Source organism: Rhamphochromis longiceps, linkage group LG6 (assembly GCF_057381845.1).
Source record: "Rhamphochromis longiceps isolate RC_006_pf linkage group LG6, R_longiceps_female_GT1.1, whole genome shotgun sequence".
Classification (NCBI taxonomy): domain Eukaryota; kingdom Metazoa; phylum Chordata; class Actinopteri; order Cichliformes; family Cichlidae; genus Rhamphochromis; species Rhamphochromis longiceps.
This window is the reverse complement of record NC_140562.1, coordinates 36125421-36145613: the sequence shown is the minus strand read 5'-3', so window position 1 is coordinate 36145613 and position 20193 is coordinate 36125421. Positions and strand designations below refer to the sequence as shown.

The 20193-nt window shown below is 37.8% G+C and overlaps 1 protein-coding gene across 1 annotated transcript; it reads right to left on the bottom strand.

Moving 5' to 3' along the window:
- Positions 1 to 2203: 2203 nt before the first annotated feature.
- LOC146668530 (polymeric immunoglobulin receptor-like) lies at positions 2204 to 18952 on the bottom strand. Its single transcript, XM_085410451.1, has 16 exons — positions 18916 to 18952; positions 18396 to 18725; positions 17668 to 17988; positions 17262 to 17582; positions 16841 to 17140; positions 14584 to 14736; positions 14183 to 14284; positions 14014 to 14090; positions 9751 to 9868; positions 9220 to 9546; positions 8618 to 8938; positions 8238 to 8531; positions 5599 to 5643; positions 5144 to 5233; positions 4972 to 5048; positions 2204 to 3325 (listed from the first exon to the last, which is right to left on the bottom strand). Exons 1-15 carry the CDS (start codon positions 18950 to 18952, stop codon positions 5008 to 5010), a joined length of 2877 nt encoding a protein of 958 aa, XP_085266577.1. The 3' UTR covers positions 2204 to 3325; positions 4972 to 5007.
- Between the last annotated feature and the right edge of the window lie 1241 nt (positions 18953 to 20193).

Here is a 20193-nt window from a genome sequence, read left to right as displayed (position 1 = left end):
TTCCTGAGACAGGAGGAGTTGGTGATGGCCTCCAGGGGTGGCAGAGGGCAGCCACCCCTGGTGCCTTCCTGTTCTCAGTTGTGGCCCCTGCGTGCCAAACACACAGGGAGTAGGAGAGCACACTGAATCGGACTGATTGATGCCAGTTGGTGAGCAAGTCTTTGATCCAGGAGAATTTCACAGGGAGAATCTGAGGGTGGTCCAGTTTGGCATTATGGCATAGGTGTCAAACTCTGGCCCGTGGGCCAAATTTGGCCCGCAGCCTAATTACATTTGGCCCGTGAAGCCATACCAAATTACTATTAGAGCTGGCCTACTGGTATTATACAGCTAATATATATATTGTTTAGTATTAAGCTTTGCTTGTTCCATATTCAGTTTTTCAGCAAAACGTGTTTGAGTTCATAAGAAAAGATTCATTCTTATATCTGGAGGAATAAATATATTTCAATAAATATTAATGTTAGCCCGCGACTTTGTTCCAGTTTTGAATTTTGGCCCACTGTGTATTTGAGTTTGACACCCCTGCATTATGGTGTTGAATGTCAAGCTGTAGTCCAGGAAGAGCAGACAGACTGAGACTATGAGTAAGCACTTGCAGATAGTAGGAAGGAAAACCTTCCTTTTAACAGGAACAAACCTTCTGTAGAACCAGATTCAGGCAGCCACCTACTGCGACTGGTTGGGGTGAGAGGAGGAAGACAAGACAAATGCACAAGACACACAATAAATGGCACTGTTAATAGCACTGGCACTGTTATAAATTATGTCTCAAAAGAGCCATAATTTATAATAATAAAATTGACACCACAAAATGTTCAAAGTTGTAAAAATGCCTAACTAGTTAGATTTATGGTTTATTTTGGCATTGTAAGCCATTTTTAATAAAAACTTGTCAAGTAGAATTAATTACATCCTACACACGTATGTAAGGCTGGCATAACCTTGGTCATAAACCTGTCAAAGATGACTGTAACTAAGGTGGATGATAAGGTCTGTGTAGAATGCCCAGAAAGTTATGTGATTCATGGGTTGTACTTCATGGAGGAGGAAAGGTACAAGGAACCTCAGTCAACATAAGTGAGGGTTCAGGAGGGCTCTCGCTCTTTCTTACTCTGTCAATCTTTTTTCAGCTTTTTTTTCCCCCTCTGTTTTCTTTTTGTCTTCTTTTCTCTTTTTTCCTCTTTTTTTCCTCTCTGGCACTTTGTCTTCCACATATACATATGCGTAAGGCTCTACACCCCAGGGTCCCTTTGCTTTGTGTTGACTTGCTGTTCTGTTTGTTGAGATGTTATGTTGTTTATATGACAAACCCTGTTATTTTTCAGAGGATGTTTTTGAGTGATTTGTCATTTTGCCTATATCATTTTTCTCATACAGTAACAGTTGTCCTTTTTTTGTAATTCATCCCACATTTCTTCTATTTGGATACCATTATGGTTTAGAGTTAAAGGCTGTGGAAAATTGCCTCTTGCCTATGTGACTAAATCTATGGAATACTTAAACACCTTCAGCCTGAGGCAGTTTGCGACAAACCAACAGCTATCACATGCTAAACCCACTGCTACTCTTTAAATGGTCAAACTCATATGTCTCTGGAATCAGTCAGTTCTGTTTCTAGAGTGATATTGATTACATAAAATGCTAATGTACACTGCAGAGTTTAGAACCCAAATACAGACACATGGAAATCTAATGCAAATGAGCCTTCATTTTGGGTGGTAAAAAAATCCATAAACAGAAGAGTAAACAGGATCTAAAACTGGCTGGAAACACAGAGAGGACATTAATAACACTGGGAAAACAAAGACAAAGGACAAGCAGGTCAAGGTCACTAGGGAAAGTGGACACAAGAAGATAACAGTAATTTTAGACGGTGAATCAGGAGGGGAAGTAAACTAAACATGAGGCATTACAAATAAGAAACTATCAAATTATACACTATTTAACAATAACCCTAACTAAATAGGGAAATATAAGCACATACAAGATACAGCCTCACATAGAAATTTAGGTTCACACTTCTTGAAACTGAGGGTCTCCATCTGTCTAACATGTGTGTTGTTTGAAGTTAGGGCTGCCATCACACCCAGAGTCAGAGATTCACACACCTCTCACTCTGTCTCACACATCGGTTTTCTTGCGAAACTGAAAAATAATTTCACAGTTTTAATGAAGTTATTAACTTTACTGTATAAACATGAAATCTTGCATTCTGTTCAGAGTAATGTCACAGGTCAACAGCAGCATGGTCGCTCTCCTATTCAGTTAGTAAACATGTTTACAGAGAGACATTCTTTGTCGTGATGCAACTCTCATGATTCCCATTAATAATCCCAATGATCTTTGCACATTACCCAAATGTGCAAAGAATTTCCCCCATTTACAAGCTGTTTTGTTATTCAAAGACATGCGTATCTGTGTATTCAAAGAATAACATGAATATGATGATAATTGTAGTTCAATGCATCAAGTTCTGTTTCTTCCTAATTCATAAACACAGTGGACATTTGAAGACATCACATAGAACAGTGTGTGTAACATAAGCAACAACACAAATAACCTTATGCAAGAAGGTCAACAGAGACCAACAACTGATTTCGCTTCTCTAGTACATTTTAGCTCCTATTCTGTTCTGTTCTTAGTGTTAAACAATGAATATGTCATTTTCTTCTGATCACACTCCAGCCAACTGAACCAACATATGTATTTTCTCATTTTACTCACTTTCAATGTACAATTGAATTTTAGTTTGCTTTTATTTACCTGGTACCAATTTCAGCTTTATTTCAGTGTAGATAGTTTTCAAAGCTCTGGTCACCCCACACCAGTATTTCTAAGCATCGGTAGAATGAAGATCAGGGGTGGGAGTTTTGAAGACACTGTTATGTTATGATGAATTGCATATTTGTTTTTCACTAGATTTGCTGTTATAATAAAATCATAATCACTGCCACAGTGATTCTTACACAGGTATTTCTCTCAAGGTACTTCTCATAATCCTTATCAAATGTATTGTAAAACTATTGAATTCACACACTGAAGAAGCAGAGTAAATCAAATATTTGATTAGAACTTTTTTAATCCAAAAGGAAATTGGTGTGCCTTTTATATAGTCAGTGCAATTAAAAATAAAGTCACAGGATTCACTTTACACCAACTAAGCTATCACAGTGCAAATAGGCAGAAAGTGACACAGTGAATAAAACTAATGCATGAGGTGAGACGGTGAGATGGACTGTCCCCGAAGCTGAGGAGTTTTTTTTCCAGCATCCTCCTCTCTGACACACTACCTCAGCTACCTTTACCCCGCTTCTCCAGGAGACTGCACACACACACACACACACACACACACACACACACACACACACACACACACACACACACACACACACACACACACACACACACACACACACACACATACATACATACATATATTTCTGTCATCTGGAAAGTCCATGATAGTTAGTCAGGAAAATCAAACCTACTATTTTAAACAACTTACTCTCTAAATAGCAATTTATGTTCTATCTCTAAAATGGGAGTTATTATTATTAATTTTATAAAGTTAGCTTTTAAAATTAACACACATGAAGAGAATCTGATAACAGTTCATGAGTAACAGGATTCTTTTCCAATACACTTATTTAAATACTCCACCACAATAACTGTATTCACTGCTACACAATAGCAGTGACATTGAAAGCTAAGGAAGGAAGTTTAATTTCCTGGCTCCTCTGAAGGATGTCCGTCTGCAACGGGCTGGAGGTGCTTTGAAAAACTGACCAGTTAAACAGTTTTGTGGACATGTGTTTTATTTTCTTTCTTTTTTCTTTGAATGCATCAGTAAAATATAATACTAAGCTAAACAAAAATAATTCTACTGTTAAACTTAAAATTAATTCCATGCACTTTTTTTTGCTTTGCTTATTAATTCTCTTTACACTCATGTTGATAATTTATATTCTGGTTTTTCTACAATTTTATAAAAACAGCAGATTTTGTTATGAAAATCAAGCAAAAAACAAAACAGTCTTCTGCTGAAATTTTGTATCACGGTAGATTTTTTTTTTTCTGGTAAAGTTTTGATAGATACTTCATCTCCACCGATATCCTCATAGTGGCTACCAGTCATCTCAGCTTCTTGAGTTCCATTAAAAACAACAACAACACAATAAACAGAACTATGAGTGACATGTATTACAGACACTTGGGATTTCATGGAAACATTTTTGAATGTTCTATTGTAGCACTACAGCCAGTGTAGAATGTTTGTCATTGTATGTCATTGCATACAAGTGTATACCTCCACTACTGAGGGAAGATACACGTATGTCTCTCCAGACTTGTAATATATTTAAAGAAAACTGAAGAAAGTACAAACAGTTGATACTTCTTTAAATACAGAATCTAAAACACAAAGACTGAAATTATCAAAACAGCAGCACATAAATTATGTATCCATGGTTCTCTAGTGTAAGTGCAGGCTGCTGGCCGATAGCCTCCCCTATGTGTCACAATAAAAGACTGCACTATGATATACTCATTCATCAACAATTAATGTCAGAAACCCACATAGAACTTAAACAAGGCCAGGGGAGCACTTCTCTTGTACATAAGTTATTTTCTTGAATACATAATTCAAGTTTCCAATTGCAATTATATTGACCTTTGTGACTTTCAGCTGTTTGCCCACTGTCACAGAACGAGACTGAACCCATGCTATAGTGTGGACTTCATCAACATTCATACATCACTTTGCTATTTTCTCAGCATCAAAAATAAAAATGTATGGGCAATGACTCCAAATGGGAGACTTCATGAAATTCCAGTTGTGCTACATCACAAATAAATTTTACATATTAAATGCAACTAAAAATAAAAATCAGTCATTTATTTTATGCCCTATATTTATAATTAAGTGTATTAAAGAAACAAAACTCTATTAAGGCTTTAAACTTCTCTTACTCCACTTTCTGCTGCCCGCATCACTTCCTCTGAGCTCTATAGCTTATTTTGGGTATTTCTGCTTGTGGCTTCATCACCTAAAAACAGAGCATTAGATTTGGTTACACTTTTTTGCATGCTTTTCCATATTTGAATGTAAGGATCTCTCTGTGTATATGAATGTAAATGATACCTTTAACTGTGGAACATCTGTACTTATAAAGAATAAACAGGACACACATCAGTAGGAGCACAGGGGTTACAACGTAAACCACATAGAGTGCTGGAGAAAACAAAACAGAACACTGTAAAAGCATTTTTAAAGCAAGCATTTTCCAAAGCATTCAATTTTCACAGGCATAACAGCAGAACTGTGGGCTTAGTTTACATAATGGTTTCATTATCTTTTTATTAAAAGTTATGTGTATTTTAACTTAACTGTTGCATTGATGCACACATCCATACCTATTTGATTTTTAATTTGAATTAGATTTTTTTTTACATTAGCTTGAATTAAAGGCCCAGCATGCACTCAAAACCACATGTTAACCCTAATTATATTGTGGAAATGTACTTATTTTGCTATTACTGTTGTCATAGCATTTAGCAGCTAACTAACAGACACATATACTGTATCTTTAGCTTTACCTGGGTTATTTGTTTCCAGAGTTCCCAGAGTGTGCTGCAGAAAAACTGTAGGAGAAAGCAACTTTATTTCAACAATGACATTAAAAAAATGACCACGGCAACTCACACATCTGTGGGATTGCTCTGTTCTATGTTTCAGCCTATGATGTTGATGCCAACATGGCACGACTGAAGGGATATTTTGAATCCCACAAGAATCCCAAACTGTTGTTCCAGTCAACTGAATCGAACTAAAAATTAAAATATAGGAAAAAGGCACAACCACTGTCTAGATCAGCACTACTGTTGCAACGCAACCAGAAATACCGTCTTTGGTTCCTTGCTATACTCCTAGATGCTGAGAGCAAAGGTTTTGTTCTAGATTTCATGGTGCCAAAAAGTCCTTCACAATTGTTTTCCTGATACTGTAGCAAAGAGAAGTGTACAGGAAGTGTACAGTACACAGTGATATGACCCTCAAAGTTGACACAGTTTTCAACACAACTTATTCATATTCAATAAACCTGTGCATATTGTGTTGATAAAACATGACTGACACATGTTTAGATGAAGTAAGTTGAGCTCTTGGAATTTTTTGATCCTTCACAATTTTGTCACTTTATTCCAACACTATTCAATAACTTTCACCCCATTCATTAATTTTCACTTGGTCACTTAACCTTCCTGCCTTCTTGGGACCTTTTTGTGCCACTGCTATGTGTTAAATGGCTGCCATTTCCACTGTGTTCAGTGGAATATAACCAAACTTGCCACAGGATAGTTTTTACCTGTCAATGTTAATATTCCAGTGTGAATTCCTTAAATCAGCCTAAAATGGCTGAGCAGCAGAAATCCCCACACCCATCACCCTGGGGACCATTTTCTGCCCATTGACTTCCATTATAAACGCTATTTTTCAACCCCAAATTATCATCATATGATTTTATTTTTTCTTCTTTTCTTGGATGTCAATGAAGACTCAGGGCCTTGAAGTTTTAATTTTTAAATTGCAAAAAAAATGCAAAAAAAATAATGGCAGGTCAAAATGTATGTTGGTGCCAATCTTTGGTCCATCTAAAGGCCTACTTATAATGACAATCACATATTACTTCAACTGGTTTTTTGTGGAAATATTTAGTTTCGTTTTTTGGTTTTTGGGGCTTATAACACAGGGCGCTCATGTAATAACACTGGGATTTGAAGGGTTAAAACAACGAAAATATAATTAAAACTTTACATGAATATTTCAGGGAGAAGTAGTTTTACAAGGTTGGCTAATTTAAAGTGGAATAAAATATGGATATATGGTCTTTTTATGGCGTGGCTGAGAATGGTCCCTAGGGTGATGGGTGTGAGTTTTTTAAAGGATGGCAGGAGGGTTAAATACTACATGTTGTCTTCATATTACATAATGTTCAACAAAGTCTAGAGTCTGGTTAACATAAAAATTTAATGGGTTTACAACAACTTCTATCTTCCTTTATCTGGATTGCAGGGGGGCTGGGCCATAACCTGGAAGTGATAGGGTAAGAGGCAGGGTAAACTCTGGAGAGTTTGCTAGTCTATCACATGGAGACAAACAATCATTTGCACTCACATTCACGCTTATGGATTATTTAGAATCACCAATTAATCTATCTCTAATAACTGCATGACTTTTAACTGTGGGAGGAAACCAGAATACCCAGTGGGAACCAACTGCACACTAGCAAGATTGTGGATTTGAACCCAGAACCTTCTTGCTTGAGGCAACAGCACTAACCATCATGCCACAAGCTGTCAATTGAGGCTTAACAAAAGTAGGAAAGCTATGAATTACAAGGCTTGATGCAGAATTTTCTGTACACTATTGTCCTTGACAGGTTAAACCATAATACATAGCGATAGCATACACGTGGTGTGTGTGTAGTTTTCTGTCTTTCATAACTCCAGTGATTTTCCTGCAGTTTGAAATCTTGTGTGATCTTGTGAATTTAATGTAGCTGTCGATTGTACTCAAGATGTTATGAGAGTTTATAAATGACGAAGAAATAAGGCTATTAAAAGGCAAAAAAAGTGCAATGATAGCCTTTTCATTGTATAAAGACATGAACGACTAGCAAAAATGACTTACAATTTTGAACATATGGAATAGGAATTGACTGCTAAAGAGCAAACAATATAAGTGTTAATAGTTAATTCAGCAAAACTAATTTTCTGTAATTGTAAACAAATATGGTTTAAAACAGCGCTTATGTTGTTGCCATAGGGTTTAGAACAGTAACCTTAATCAGTACATCACAGAGTCTGTGGCATCACTACTTTGAAAGTGACCATTCACACTAGGATCCCTCATACTTTGGCCTCCACTCTTCAAACTATATAAAGCTAGCTGATTGGAGAAGCCAGGATTCAGCTTCAAAAGCAGAGTTACCTGTGTGAATCTGCAAACAGATGACTTCTTGCATGCGTGGTTGCTGAGTTCTTAGCACTGATTTTGAATTTACATGCAAAGAATTTAATTCACAAGTGGCAGTGAATACCTGTTCCAACAATTATTATTTCAGAGTGATTTACCAGCAGCGGTAAGTTTGTGGTTCGACAACTGAACTGATCTCAAGTAAGAACATAGCATACAAATCTATTCATTACATTATCCCATATAAAAGTGTCCAACTCACCCGATAGCTCCATCTTGGTGTAGTTTCCAATTTTCCACTGTGAATCTGACCCACACCAGTATGTCCCAGCGTCAGCTGCTTCCAGCTCTACAATCATCACCAAGAAAGAGCTGGAAGAAACATTATCATGGACAGTGAACCTGCTTTGATTGGTCATGTCCATGCAGCTGTTGTGCTGGTCTCCCTTACAGAGGAACTTCCTGTTATCCCGGTGTTGTGGAGAATAAGGACACTGCAAAGTTAGTGGCTGCCCCACAGTACCATTTATTTTAGTTGATTTGACACAGCAGAACTCTGTATAAATGAAAGAAAAAGATTATTTCAGAATTATCAAATATTCAACTGATGTAATTAAATGCACAGAAGCTTTGACTGCTCACCTTCAACTTCCAACAGAACTGCAGAGAAAACATCCAAGTCAGAGTTTCTTTGGACACCACAAAGGTAATACCCTGAATCCTCTTGGCTCAAACTGGTGATGTTCACTGTAAATTCTTTTAACATTTTATCATCATCAAGTCTGAATCGTCCATTTTCCTTGTTGTAAGAGGTGATTAGTGCCTGCTGAAGACATGTGGAGGGCCGGTTTCCTCTGCAGATGTACTTCAGGCTGTTCTGGTACTGACGCTCATACGGACAACTAATGGATTCTGAATATCCCTGATAATTTAGAATTTTGGTCACAGTATCACAGCAGCGGTCTGTCAACAGGGGTAAAAGCATCAGAAGACATGTTACACAAACAGCTGTATATAAAACTTAAGGATTTTATATTCAACTCAATGAGGAAGTTTATATTTCTAAACTTGTGACTGCTTTCCATCATTTGATGCTCATATAGTGGTTTAAATTTTACAGCAGAGAAACAGATAATGCTGAACAAACAGAAACTATCTATGAATTCCTTATCTTTAACTGTAACTCCTGAATCCCTGTAACTCGCTTTCAGTGTGCAACAGAATTTGACCAAGTTTTTGTTTACCTTTTACTAGTTTCAGCTCGACTTCAGTGTAGACATCTTTCAAAAATTTTTTCACTCCACACCAGTATTTCCCGGCATCCATGGAACGAAGATCAGAGATGGTCGTTGAGAAGATTCGTGCTATTTTGTCATCATGTATCATGTATTTATATTTCACTGGGTTTGTTGTTGTAATAAGAACATCACCCCTGCCACAACTGTTCTTACAGAGGTACTTCTCATATGATTCATAACCCGGATCATAAGAGCAGGAAATGTTAACCTCTCTTCTCAGATATCCAGTGACATTGAGCACCCCTACTGCACTGGTCGCACATCTCAGAGAAACTAGAAAGATAATGTGAAAACAACAAAATAATTTAAATTTTGTCATGTCAGCTGTCGTGATAGCAATGATATTGTTGTATAAAGACATTACCAAGAACAATACCGGTTGTGTCATACAGCTCCTCAATACTAAAAAAGTAAAATGTACCATTCAAACTACATCTGTTGTTAATCTTTATATATTTACTCATTTAAAGGACTTACTGCAGAGGATGAAAAGCAGGTTTTGAAGGCTCCACATCTTCGCGTTGCACACAATATTATGCACACAATAGGAGTCCCTTCTTGCCACAGGAGTTTGAAAGGAGGGGTGGAGTTCGACCTTTAACACAGAGGAGGTAGAGCATTCTTACTTGGGCTTTCCCTAAAAGTAAGTAGCAGTCATTTTTGAAACAGCTGACACATATCCTCTTATGGTAGAGGAAGTATTCAAACGTTTTACATAAACATCACTGTTAAAAAAAGTGAAACAGCTACATTGCATGAAATTAATTTTGTATATCTGAGAAACATTTGTGTTTGAAGATTATTGTGCTGTGTTCTCAGTTCATTAATTTCCTGGTTTGTTAATATTCAGAAAACAGTCTTAAAAGTGACCATTACACCTGTCTCATTATCATTCACGCGTTCTCTCTTGCCTCTACTCACTTCCATTTGTCTCCTTTTCAGTGCATTTATTTTTTAAGGCAAGCTTCTTGTCTGTAAAACTCTCTGTGAAAAAACAAAAAACATACCTTGTATTCCAAAGTTTTGTAAATTCAGGTCGACTTGCAGCCTAGGTTTTACTCGTTCCACATGCACTTGTGGACACTCTTATGTTTTCAGCATGAAATTAGTTATAGGAAAAATATGGTTTCAGCTAACTTTTATTTATTGCACAGAAGTCCAATAACAGCACACTGCTCAGGTTTAGATCAGGGAGTCTGTCTCTTTCATGCCCCTCCAGGTTTTCTTAATTGTTCATGTGAGAGTTAATGTCTCCTTGTAAGATGACAGAGTCCCCACACAAAGTAAATTCAAGAGGTCTGGGTATTCTGAACTGTCAGCTGTTGCCTGCCGCCTCTCACAAAGGGCAACTCCAGATTTGAACAGAATTCAGGCCCTCTCCTAGAGACTGGTTCAAGAGCTCAAGCTGTGTGTTGAAATGAGCTGAACTATATCTAGCCAGGATCAGGTTCATTATTGTTAGTGTTATCAGAGTTTGCCAGTTTACATAGTTTAAAGCTCATTAGCTCCTCACCATGTAGTGCCATAGTCTTTAAATAACTAGGGGGAAAAAATCCATCCATCCATTTTCTTATCCAGTTCAGGGTCTGGAATGTATCCTAGATGTCATAGGCCAAAGGGCAGGGTAAACCATAGCGTGTCTTTGAACTGTGGGAAGAATCCAGAGAGAACCCATACAAGGTTGGAAACAGCATTCAAACTCCACACAGAAAGTAACTTTTGGTAACTTTTCTACATATTTTTTCAGACTTTTTTTTGACAATTCATCAGCTGTTTCTTTCAAAACAGACCTCTTCGGCACATTTTGCTATGTAGCACAACTAGTACAAGACGTCTGTACTCAAGGTCTGTTGAGTAAAATTAAACATTTTTTACTCTGTGATTAGCAGGTAGGTGTGACTGTGAGCTGCAACCTTGCAGTTTTGGGATGTAGTATGCTGAGCAAACTCGTTAATGTTGGCTGATAACTTGTCAGAGTGAAGGACTGAATGCTACAACAACTTGTGTCAACATTTCCACAAATTCAGAGATTACTTCTTCACTCACAAATAGATTTAAGCAGTCTCACCAGTGATATATGCTAATATCCAAGAGAAGAGGGTATTTGAAGTGATAAAACAGCACCAGCACAGTGCTCACAGTGACACATTAACAAGTGACACTGAAAGTGTAACTTTTGAAAAAAAATATTTAATTTTCTTCAGAGGAGGTGGAAAAAAATAAAGTTCATGATGTTAGTCAAGCAGCAACAAATTCTCTACAAATCTGAAAAGGTTGGATTAGTTTGAGTAACTGATCAGGTCAAGAGTTTTGTGGATTTTTCTGTTCCTTTTCTTTCGGTGTATTTTATTTTTACTTTACATATCCCGGGAATATAGTGCTATGCTCTTGTTTACTAAGGCAAAAGGCTAATTTATGTCAACTAATGATATGAAGTAATAATAAATGTACAATAATAATAAAAATATAATAATGTTATTATAAATGTAAGCTAAATACAGCATTACCATGTTAATAAAATAAAAGCACTGCACCTGGTAATTTTCAGTTGCAACAAACAGAAAGAAAAATTACATGAAAATTGCAATTAGTAAACATAACTTTTTAACATTTCACTGCTCGATTTCTGCCCAAATATCTGGAACTGAAGGACTCTTACAATGTGGCAATTTACATTAAAATAGGGCAAAAATAAACAAAAGATTTAAAAATGACTGTTCTATAAAACTTTTTACTAAATGGTCCAACATTGGAATTCATTTTGCTTTGCTTATTTATTTACTTTGCACTTGTGTTAGTTGTTTGCATTTGAGTTCAATTTCATGAAAAGACTGCAGATTGCTGTTAACACTAAGCAATAAAAGTTAAAGCTAATAGCAAAAGAGTAAGAAGTGATGATAAAACAGAAAACACAACAAAGTTTCACTGAGAAAATAAGACGGCTGGATCACTGTATGTTAAGATTTGTTGTGTAACTGTTAATGATCAATCAAGTAGATTAATCTCTATACAGGTAAGACCAACGGTTTGACCTCATATTAACACTCTGTTTATTTTATGTCTGTGAAGGTTCATCCAGGTCATTGCAGTCTAAGGAGCTGGAAAGAAAAGCATCTGGAAGTTTCTTGAACATGTTTTATCTCTCATCCGAGAAGCGTCTTCAGTTCTAAGAGCAATTGGTGGAATTCTCTAAAGTCCAGACATGTTTCTTTCCAAACTCCTTAGACTGTTTATTTTCTATTGGCTTTGTGGAAATTTTCATTACAGTAGATGTCTTCAAATATTGTGAAGTTTTCATAGTCTTGTTCTTCATCTTCATATTGGGCACAGGCACTCTGTTGTTTGGAGGTCTACTTCTTGGTTTCCATAAATCTATTCAGACACCAGTTAACACACACAATGTTAGTTATGTATTTTGGAATCTATTATGAAGCAAAGATTTTAAAAAGTATTTTCCTGCATTCAAACTAAAGTTGCCTTTTTTAATGCAAGTTTCCACCAATGAGTATAACAATGGCTATATGCTCATGATTACACACACACAGGCAAGCTTATATATCTCAACTTACATTTACTCAAGTGCCTTGAGGTGTGACTACTTTTGTGATTTTGTTTTACAATAAACAGAATTGAAATTAGTGCAAATAAGTTGCATGGTGCCAGACATTTTTCATTGTATATGAATATACTGGTTGGCTGAGCAATCTTCGCCCAGGTAGATAACTCTGATATTGCTTCACCTCAGCAATATCAGAGTTACAGAGGTTTTATGAGGGACATAGCTGAAGGTTTTGTAGTTTGGCAGAATTTGGCCTAATCTGTGAAAGTTTTAATTTCTTCAGCATTGAATAGCAGAAATAAGGCTTTGTCAGAGGTCATTTAATTAAAATAATTAAAAATCCGCAACCGACAACATTGTACATAACAGTAGATTGGTGTGTAATAAGCAAGGGAAAAGGCAGAAAATAGAGACTTTTGATGGGAAACTGTTCTCGGAGTACACAGAGAGCTCTGCAGCAAGTGCAATTCTATCGTGGTTGAAGAAACATACCAAAAGTTACAGGGAATTCGTTACAATGTTTTTCCAAATGTGAAGTGTAGTTTTGGTCTTTTGCTGCTGCTTCAGTGAATTTTGGTTAGACAGTTACAGTTTCGGAATCTGTGAGATGTCTGCTTTCAGCACTTAACAGCATATCCATGTACGTTGAACAATCCGTGCTTTGTGTTTACATCTTTTGCTGTCTTGACTGTGTTTGGTGGTTGTTGAATGGTTTTGGGAGCATTTAGCTAAGATTCTGACGTTTTTGTAGGTAATTTCCTCCAGAGATCTCTGAGATATAATGCTCTCAAGAATAATGAAGTTAGAGAGAAAACCCATAAACAAAATGGACTGACAGTTATCAATGTCTCTGTTCAATACTTTGCTTCAGAACCAAACATCTTGAGTTAGAGTAGGTCAGATACGAGGACCGGACTGAAACTGAATGGAGAAAAAAAACACACCCAATGAATAACTCTGAAAGACCTTCAGAATTCCTGGAGAACTGTGGCGTAAGGGCAATTTAAAAAAATTACAAGTCTGGGCCTTTTTAAACAAAACATAAATTATTAATGACTCGAGACTTTTGCACGGTATTGTATTAAACACAACTAAGAATCAATTTGTTTTTTGCGTTATCCTGTAAGTTTATGGTGAGACATGTTATAGATATGACACAATTTGTACTTTAGTTTTCTTACATCATTTTCCATCGCATCAATCACTTCCTCTAAACCTTCTGCCTTGGGTGCATTTGTGTCCACAGTGGCTTCATCTTCTGAAAACACACAGCAGAAAACACGGTTATGCTCTTTTCGCATGCACATTTGAGTGGATGACTTTCTGCATGTGTATGAATGTAAAATATACCTTTTACTTTGTAATGTTTCCACTTGTAAACTACAACCACAAGGATGCCTATCAATAGCAGCAGCACAAGGGGAACGGTGAAAGGAACATAAAGTGCTGAATCTGAAAAGCAGAATGCAGTAAAAATACAAACTTCCTTTTTATGGTTTTCTTAAAGACACTTAGCAGAACTGTGGGTTTAGATTATATTTTATTAATAGTTGCAGCTGTTGACTACTGGTGCACACAACCATAGCTGTTTTTGCACTTAGGGTCATTTTGGTGTGACGTACATTCACCCCCAAGGGACTTACTGTAACTGTAGCCATGAAAAAACAAAAGTAACCAAAGCTTATGGAGTGATAACATACTTGACCTCACAACATTAATGAACTGAAAAACACATATTGTATATACTGTACCTTTAACAGGTTGACCAAGAGTTTGTGTTTGAGCTTTTCCAAGAGTTTTCATTGTAGAAGTTTGAGTTTTTACAAGATTTTCTACTGTAGGAGGTACAGTTTTTCCAGGAGTTTTTACTGTAGAAGGTACAGTGCTGGTATGCTGCAGAAAGACTGTTGGAGAAAAAAAAAACCCTCTTAGTTTCTCTTAGAAACTTTATTTTAACACAAGAATCACATTTTAGTAGAATGACTAGTGTAGAGGGTTCTGACTGATACCTATTAAATCCGGTTCTTTTGGATTCTTTAGGGCCAAGAAAGACACGGCTCAAAAGTGGTCTTTTTACTTTAAAAAATGATCTTTATTTTACATATCCGGACAGTAGCGGTTTTTGATACGGGCGACACGGGCGATTGCCCGGGGCGGCATCGTGGTGGGGGCGACATCATGGGCATCAGCAAAAAAAAAAATTGCTCGTACTCATGCTGCCCCGACGTCAGCCAGCGCATATTGGGAATGACATAGGCACCGATCAGTTTTCTATCGTCCATTTGCTGGGAGTAAGGGCGCCCTCCGTTTGCGAGGTGCGCCTGCTGCTTGCGGCACAGGGAGGAGAGGGCAGGGCATCGGGGGATTCTCTGGCTGGCTGGAGCAGCATCTAATAACCAACTCGCAAAATAAAACAAAATAAAAACAAAACAACAAACACGAAAACACCAGATATTGTGATACAGATTTATAATTTGCACCGATGTTTTTTCGAAATTCTGTATGCGAAAAGTGAGCGCGAGAGCCCTCAGTGCGCCTGCTTGCTGCTGAAGTCAAAGTAAACTTTATTGTCATCTCCGCTACATACAGTCCAGTATATAGAGAGACGAGACGACGAGGCTCCAGTTACAACAGTGCAAGTAACCAAACAGTAAATATAAGAAGAGTAAGAAAATAAATATACACTTTAGGACTAGGGATAAAGGGATCAATAAATGGTAAATGGCCTGTATTTGTATAGCGGTTTTCTAGTCCCTAAGGACCCCAAAGCGCTTTACACAACCAGTCATCCACCCATTCACACACCCATTCACACACTGTGTGATGGCAAGCTATGTTGTAGCTACAGCCACCCTGAGGTGCACTGACAGAGGCGAGGCTGCCGGACACTGGCGCCACCCTCTGACCACCACCAGTAGGCAACGGGTGAAGTGTCTTGCCCAAGGACACAACGACCGAGACTGTCGGCAGAGGGAGTGTTCGCCTGGGGCGCCAAACAAGCTAGCACCGCCACTGTATCTGGATATGGAGACCTTAGCACACAACACACAACCCCAGGTCTGAAGCACATGTATAGGAATTTCTTTTACTTATGTATTAATCACATTATTTTATTGTATAATGCCTTGGTGCCACTGGATTTTAACATGTCTGACACCCATACTGTAAGACAAATGGTGGAGGTCTAGTAAGGAAGTTGGGGGAAGCAGACCAGAGGAAGAGTCTTTTGTCTCTTTGAGGACTCTGGGAGGTAGCAAGGGAGTGTGAACCTTAAGGTGTGAAACAGCTATGTACTGCCTTTTGTTCCTGAAGAAGCTATTTAACTGAGAGCCATGCTAGGCTCAGTGAGAACTCTGCTGACCGTATGTCCCGCGGACATGCAGGGGCTCCATCAAGCTTGGTTGTCTGTTGTCTTTGTGCGTTTGGATTAAAGAATGTTAGCTACCGCTCACCGCTCATCTGCAGGCTTTATTTAAATGGAAAACTTCCACAACACACAAACGGAAGCCTAGTTATTTATATACTTGCTACTACGTCAAACCACACTTTAAGTTTCGATCAAACAGCCTAGTTGGTTTCACTTTCTAGCTGCAAAAGCATGCAGTTTCCTGTCAGCCTGCAACCTAGTTTTACACTGAAGTCTGGGCCTCTCATAAAACACACTAATCAGCATTCAGATTATATATTTTATTTCCTAACATACCCCAAGAATCTTAAACTATTCATACAACTGAAATTAGACTGTTAATTAATTAATTACTTAATTAATGTAGCAAACCAGCCAGTAAAGAAGATGTAAAAAAAACAAAACAAAAAAAACCCCCACAAAAAACTGGCCTCTAGTTCTGTTTGGCATATATTCTGTGCTTTGTGTGAAACACTATGAAGGCAGAGTTGTTATAATTCTATCACACTAGAAATAACTGAATCACCAGCTGTAGTTATGCTTAAATAGTAGTAACTCATAGCTCTGTCCATTTTTCCTTCATTTAAATGTGTTCATCTCACCGACTGACAGCTGAATCTTGGTGTAGTTTCCAACTCTCCACTGTGAGTCTGACCCACACCAGTATGTCCCAGCATCTGCTTCTTCTAGCTTTGTGATCCTCACTGAGAAAGAGTTGGAATAAATATCGGCTTGTAGTGCGAATCTTCTTTCACTCATCACCATGTCTCTGCAGCTGTTGCGGTGGTCTCCCTTACAGAGGAACTTCCTGTTATCCCGATGTTGTGAAGGATAAGGGCACTGCAGAGTTAGTGGCTGTCCCACAGTACCTGTTATTTCAGTTGATGTGACACAGCACCACTCTGTCAGAATGAAAAAGAAAAACTATTAAAGACTCATAAAATATTCAACTTTTTTAAAAGTCTTTTAGAAGAAACTGCTTTGTTCTGGTTGGTATAATGAGATATTACTATGACCTCTCACCTTTGACTTCCAGCTCAACAGCAGAGAAAACATCATGGTCAGAGTTTGTTTGAACACCACAAAGGTAATGCCCTGAATCACTTTGAGTCAAGCTGCTAATTGTCACTGTGAATATTCTTGACATTTTTACATCATTAAGTCTGAAGCGACCATTTTCTCTGTTGTTAGAGGTGATTAGCGCCCGCTGCAGACATGTGGAGGTCTGGTTTCCTCTGCAGATGTACTTCAGGCTGTTCTGGTACTGATTCTCATAAGGACAATTGATGGACTCAGAGTATCCCTCATAACTTTCAATATTGGTCACAGTATCACAGCAGTGGTCTGTCAAAAAGACAAATGTATTAATTTTACAGAAAGCAGTGTTTTCTGTCAGCTGATATAATGAGATGTTACTATGACCTCTCACCTTTAACTTTCAGCTCAAAAGCATAGAAAAGATGCAGGTCAGAGTTTCTTTGGATGCCACAAAGGTAACGCCCTGAATCACTTTGGGTCAAACTGCTAATCTTTGTTGTGAATTGTGTTGACATGTTGTCATCATCAAGTCTGAATCGTCCATTTTCTTTGTTGTAAGAGGTGATTAGTTCCTGTTGCAGACACATGGAGGGCCGTGTTCCTCTGCAGATGTACTTCAGGTTGTTCTGGTACCTTGACTCATACGGACAACTGAAGGACACTGAATATCCTGCATAACTTTCAATTTTTGTCACACTGTTACAGCAGCTGTCTGTCAAAAAGATAAATAGCATCACAAGACATGCTACAACCATAGAATAGAGATATGATGTTTTATTTATTTAGCTTGCTGCAACAAGATTGTAATGATCTTAAGTAAATCTTAACCAACTGAAACATTTATAATGACTAAAACTGAGATGCATCAGTAGGTGATATTTTTAGCAGTAAACGCAAGTAATGTTTTATCAGTCATGTTTTTATGTGTTGTTACCTTGTAACCTTTACAGTAACACATGGTTTATATACACAAATTTCACTTGAATTCAACAAATAATTACTTTTTGGTAAGTCTTCATTTTCCTTTAATAGTATGTTGATTCTATAGCAGAAATAGCAGGTAAAAGCAGTAGATTTAACTTTCTTTTTTAAATTCAGTTTGTCCATGTGTTTATTTACCTGGTACCAATTCCAGCTCAACTTCAGTGTAGATTTCTTTCCAATTTCTGCTCACTCCACACCAGTATTTCCCAGCATCCGTGGAATGAAGATCAGAGATGGTTGCTATGACGATTCGTGCCGTTTTGTCATCATTGATCCTGTATTTGTTTTTCCGTGATTCAGATGTTTTAATAAGAACATCATCATCGCTGCCACAATCGTTCTTACACAGATACTTCTCATAAGACTCGTAACCTTTATCATAGGAGCAGGAAATTTCAACCTTACTCCCCATATACCCAGTCACATGGTTTACCCCTACTGCACTGGGCACACATCTCAGGGCAACTGTAAAGAAAAGACAGTATAAAAAATATTTCATTTATTTTTTCATTTCAGCACTCATACTAGCATTGCTACTAATGAAAATACCAAAATCAACAAAAGGTGTGGCACTGCAAATAAATATTTATACGTTTAATCTAGATTTACCTTTAATCTTCATCTATTTACTTATTTAGTCATTAAAACAACTTACTACAGATGGTAAACAGCAGGTTTTGAAGGCTCCACATCTTTGCTTTGCTTCGTAGAAGTAGCAATTTGACAGGAAATAAACTGAAAATGTGACGCCCACAGTTTGTATATTCACATCTAGGTAATGTTTAAAGGGTTTTGCCTTGAAGATTTTTTTATGATGGTGTGTGTTTCAATACTAAACACAAATGAAAAAAATAAATAAGAAAATAACAAAAAAAACCCCTCGTAATTCTATTTTTTAATCAATAAATATGCACAGAGTATTTTTTGTGTAAACAATAATAAAGAAGTCTGGATCACAAGACAGTGAAAATGTTGAGCAACAGCGGTACATTGCTGTGAATCTCATATAGTGGTAAATGTGTTGTTGCTTTAATGATATTGTAATGCTGTGAAAAGTGAGAAACTGCACTGGCATTTACATGTTGTCTATAGTTGTTTGCATGTATCATATCACTAACATTCATGTCCCCCAACTCGACCCTGTCTGAACTCTCCCCGTCACCTCTCCTGTGGACTGTCCTTTGCTTTGGATGGTTGATTGCAGGTATTTAAATTCATCTACCCACACTACCTCTGGTCCTTGCAGCTTCACTGTTACAACTCTCTCACTCTTGTTTTCACACACATCCTGTTTTGCTTCGACTGTCTTTCATTTGTCTTTTTTCGGGAGCCTGCCTTGACTTTTGCAGACTGTCTTCCGTTGGCTCCCTGCTTTCATTACAGATCACAAAGTCATCTGCAAACATCTTAGTCCACAGATATTCCTGCCTGACCTCATCTGTCATCCTGTTCATCACCATTGCAAACAAGACGGGGCTCAGAGCCAACCGCTAATGTGATCCCACTCCCAATGTCACTGCTACTGCAAACCCCACCACTGTTTCACTGTCCTCACACGTCTTCAACCATGTGCACATACTTCTCTGCCACTCCTGATTTCCTCATGCAGTACCACAGTTTCTCTGTTAGCACCCTATTATAGCCTATACCCCCTAATGAATACAGATGCAGTGGTCGGGAATCGAACCGACCTGAAAGCGTGTAGTGTCACCACTATGCTATCCAGCTGATTTCACACCTGCGGGCAGTCTATCTTTTAAGCTCGGGTCCTCTACCAGAGGCCTGGGAGCTGGAGGGTCCTGCGCAGTATCTTAGCTGTTCCAAGAACTGTGGTCTTGTGGACAGAGATCTCGGATGTTGTTCCTGGGATCTGCTGGAGCCACTTGCCTAGCTTGGGAGTCACTGCACCTAGTGCTCCGATTACAACTGGGAC

Excerpts from the sequence above, each read along its gene's own strand:
- LOC146668530 (XM_085410451.1), bottom strand. The coding sequence starts at position 18,952 with ATGTGGAGCCTTCAAAACCTGCTGTTTACCATCTGTA. Across the intron at positions 17,989-18,395 it reads TGAGCTGGAATTGGTACCAG|ACAGCTGCTGTAACAGTGTG; the intron begins GTAAATAAACAC and ends TCTTTTTGACAG. Across the intron at positions 5,049-5,143 it reads CAGATGTTCCACAGTTAAAG|GTGATGAAGCCACAAGCAGA; the intron begins GTATCATTTACA and ends CTCTGTTTTTAG.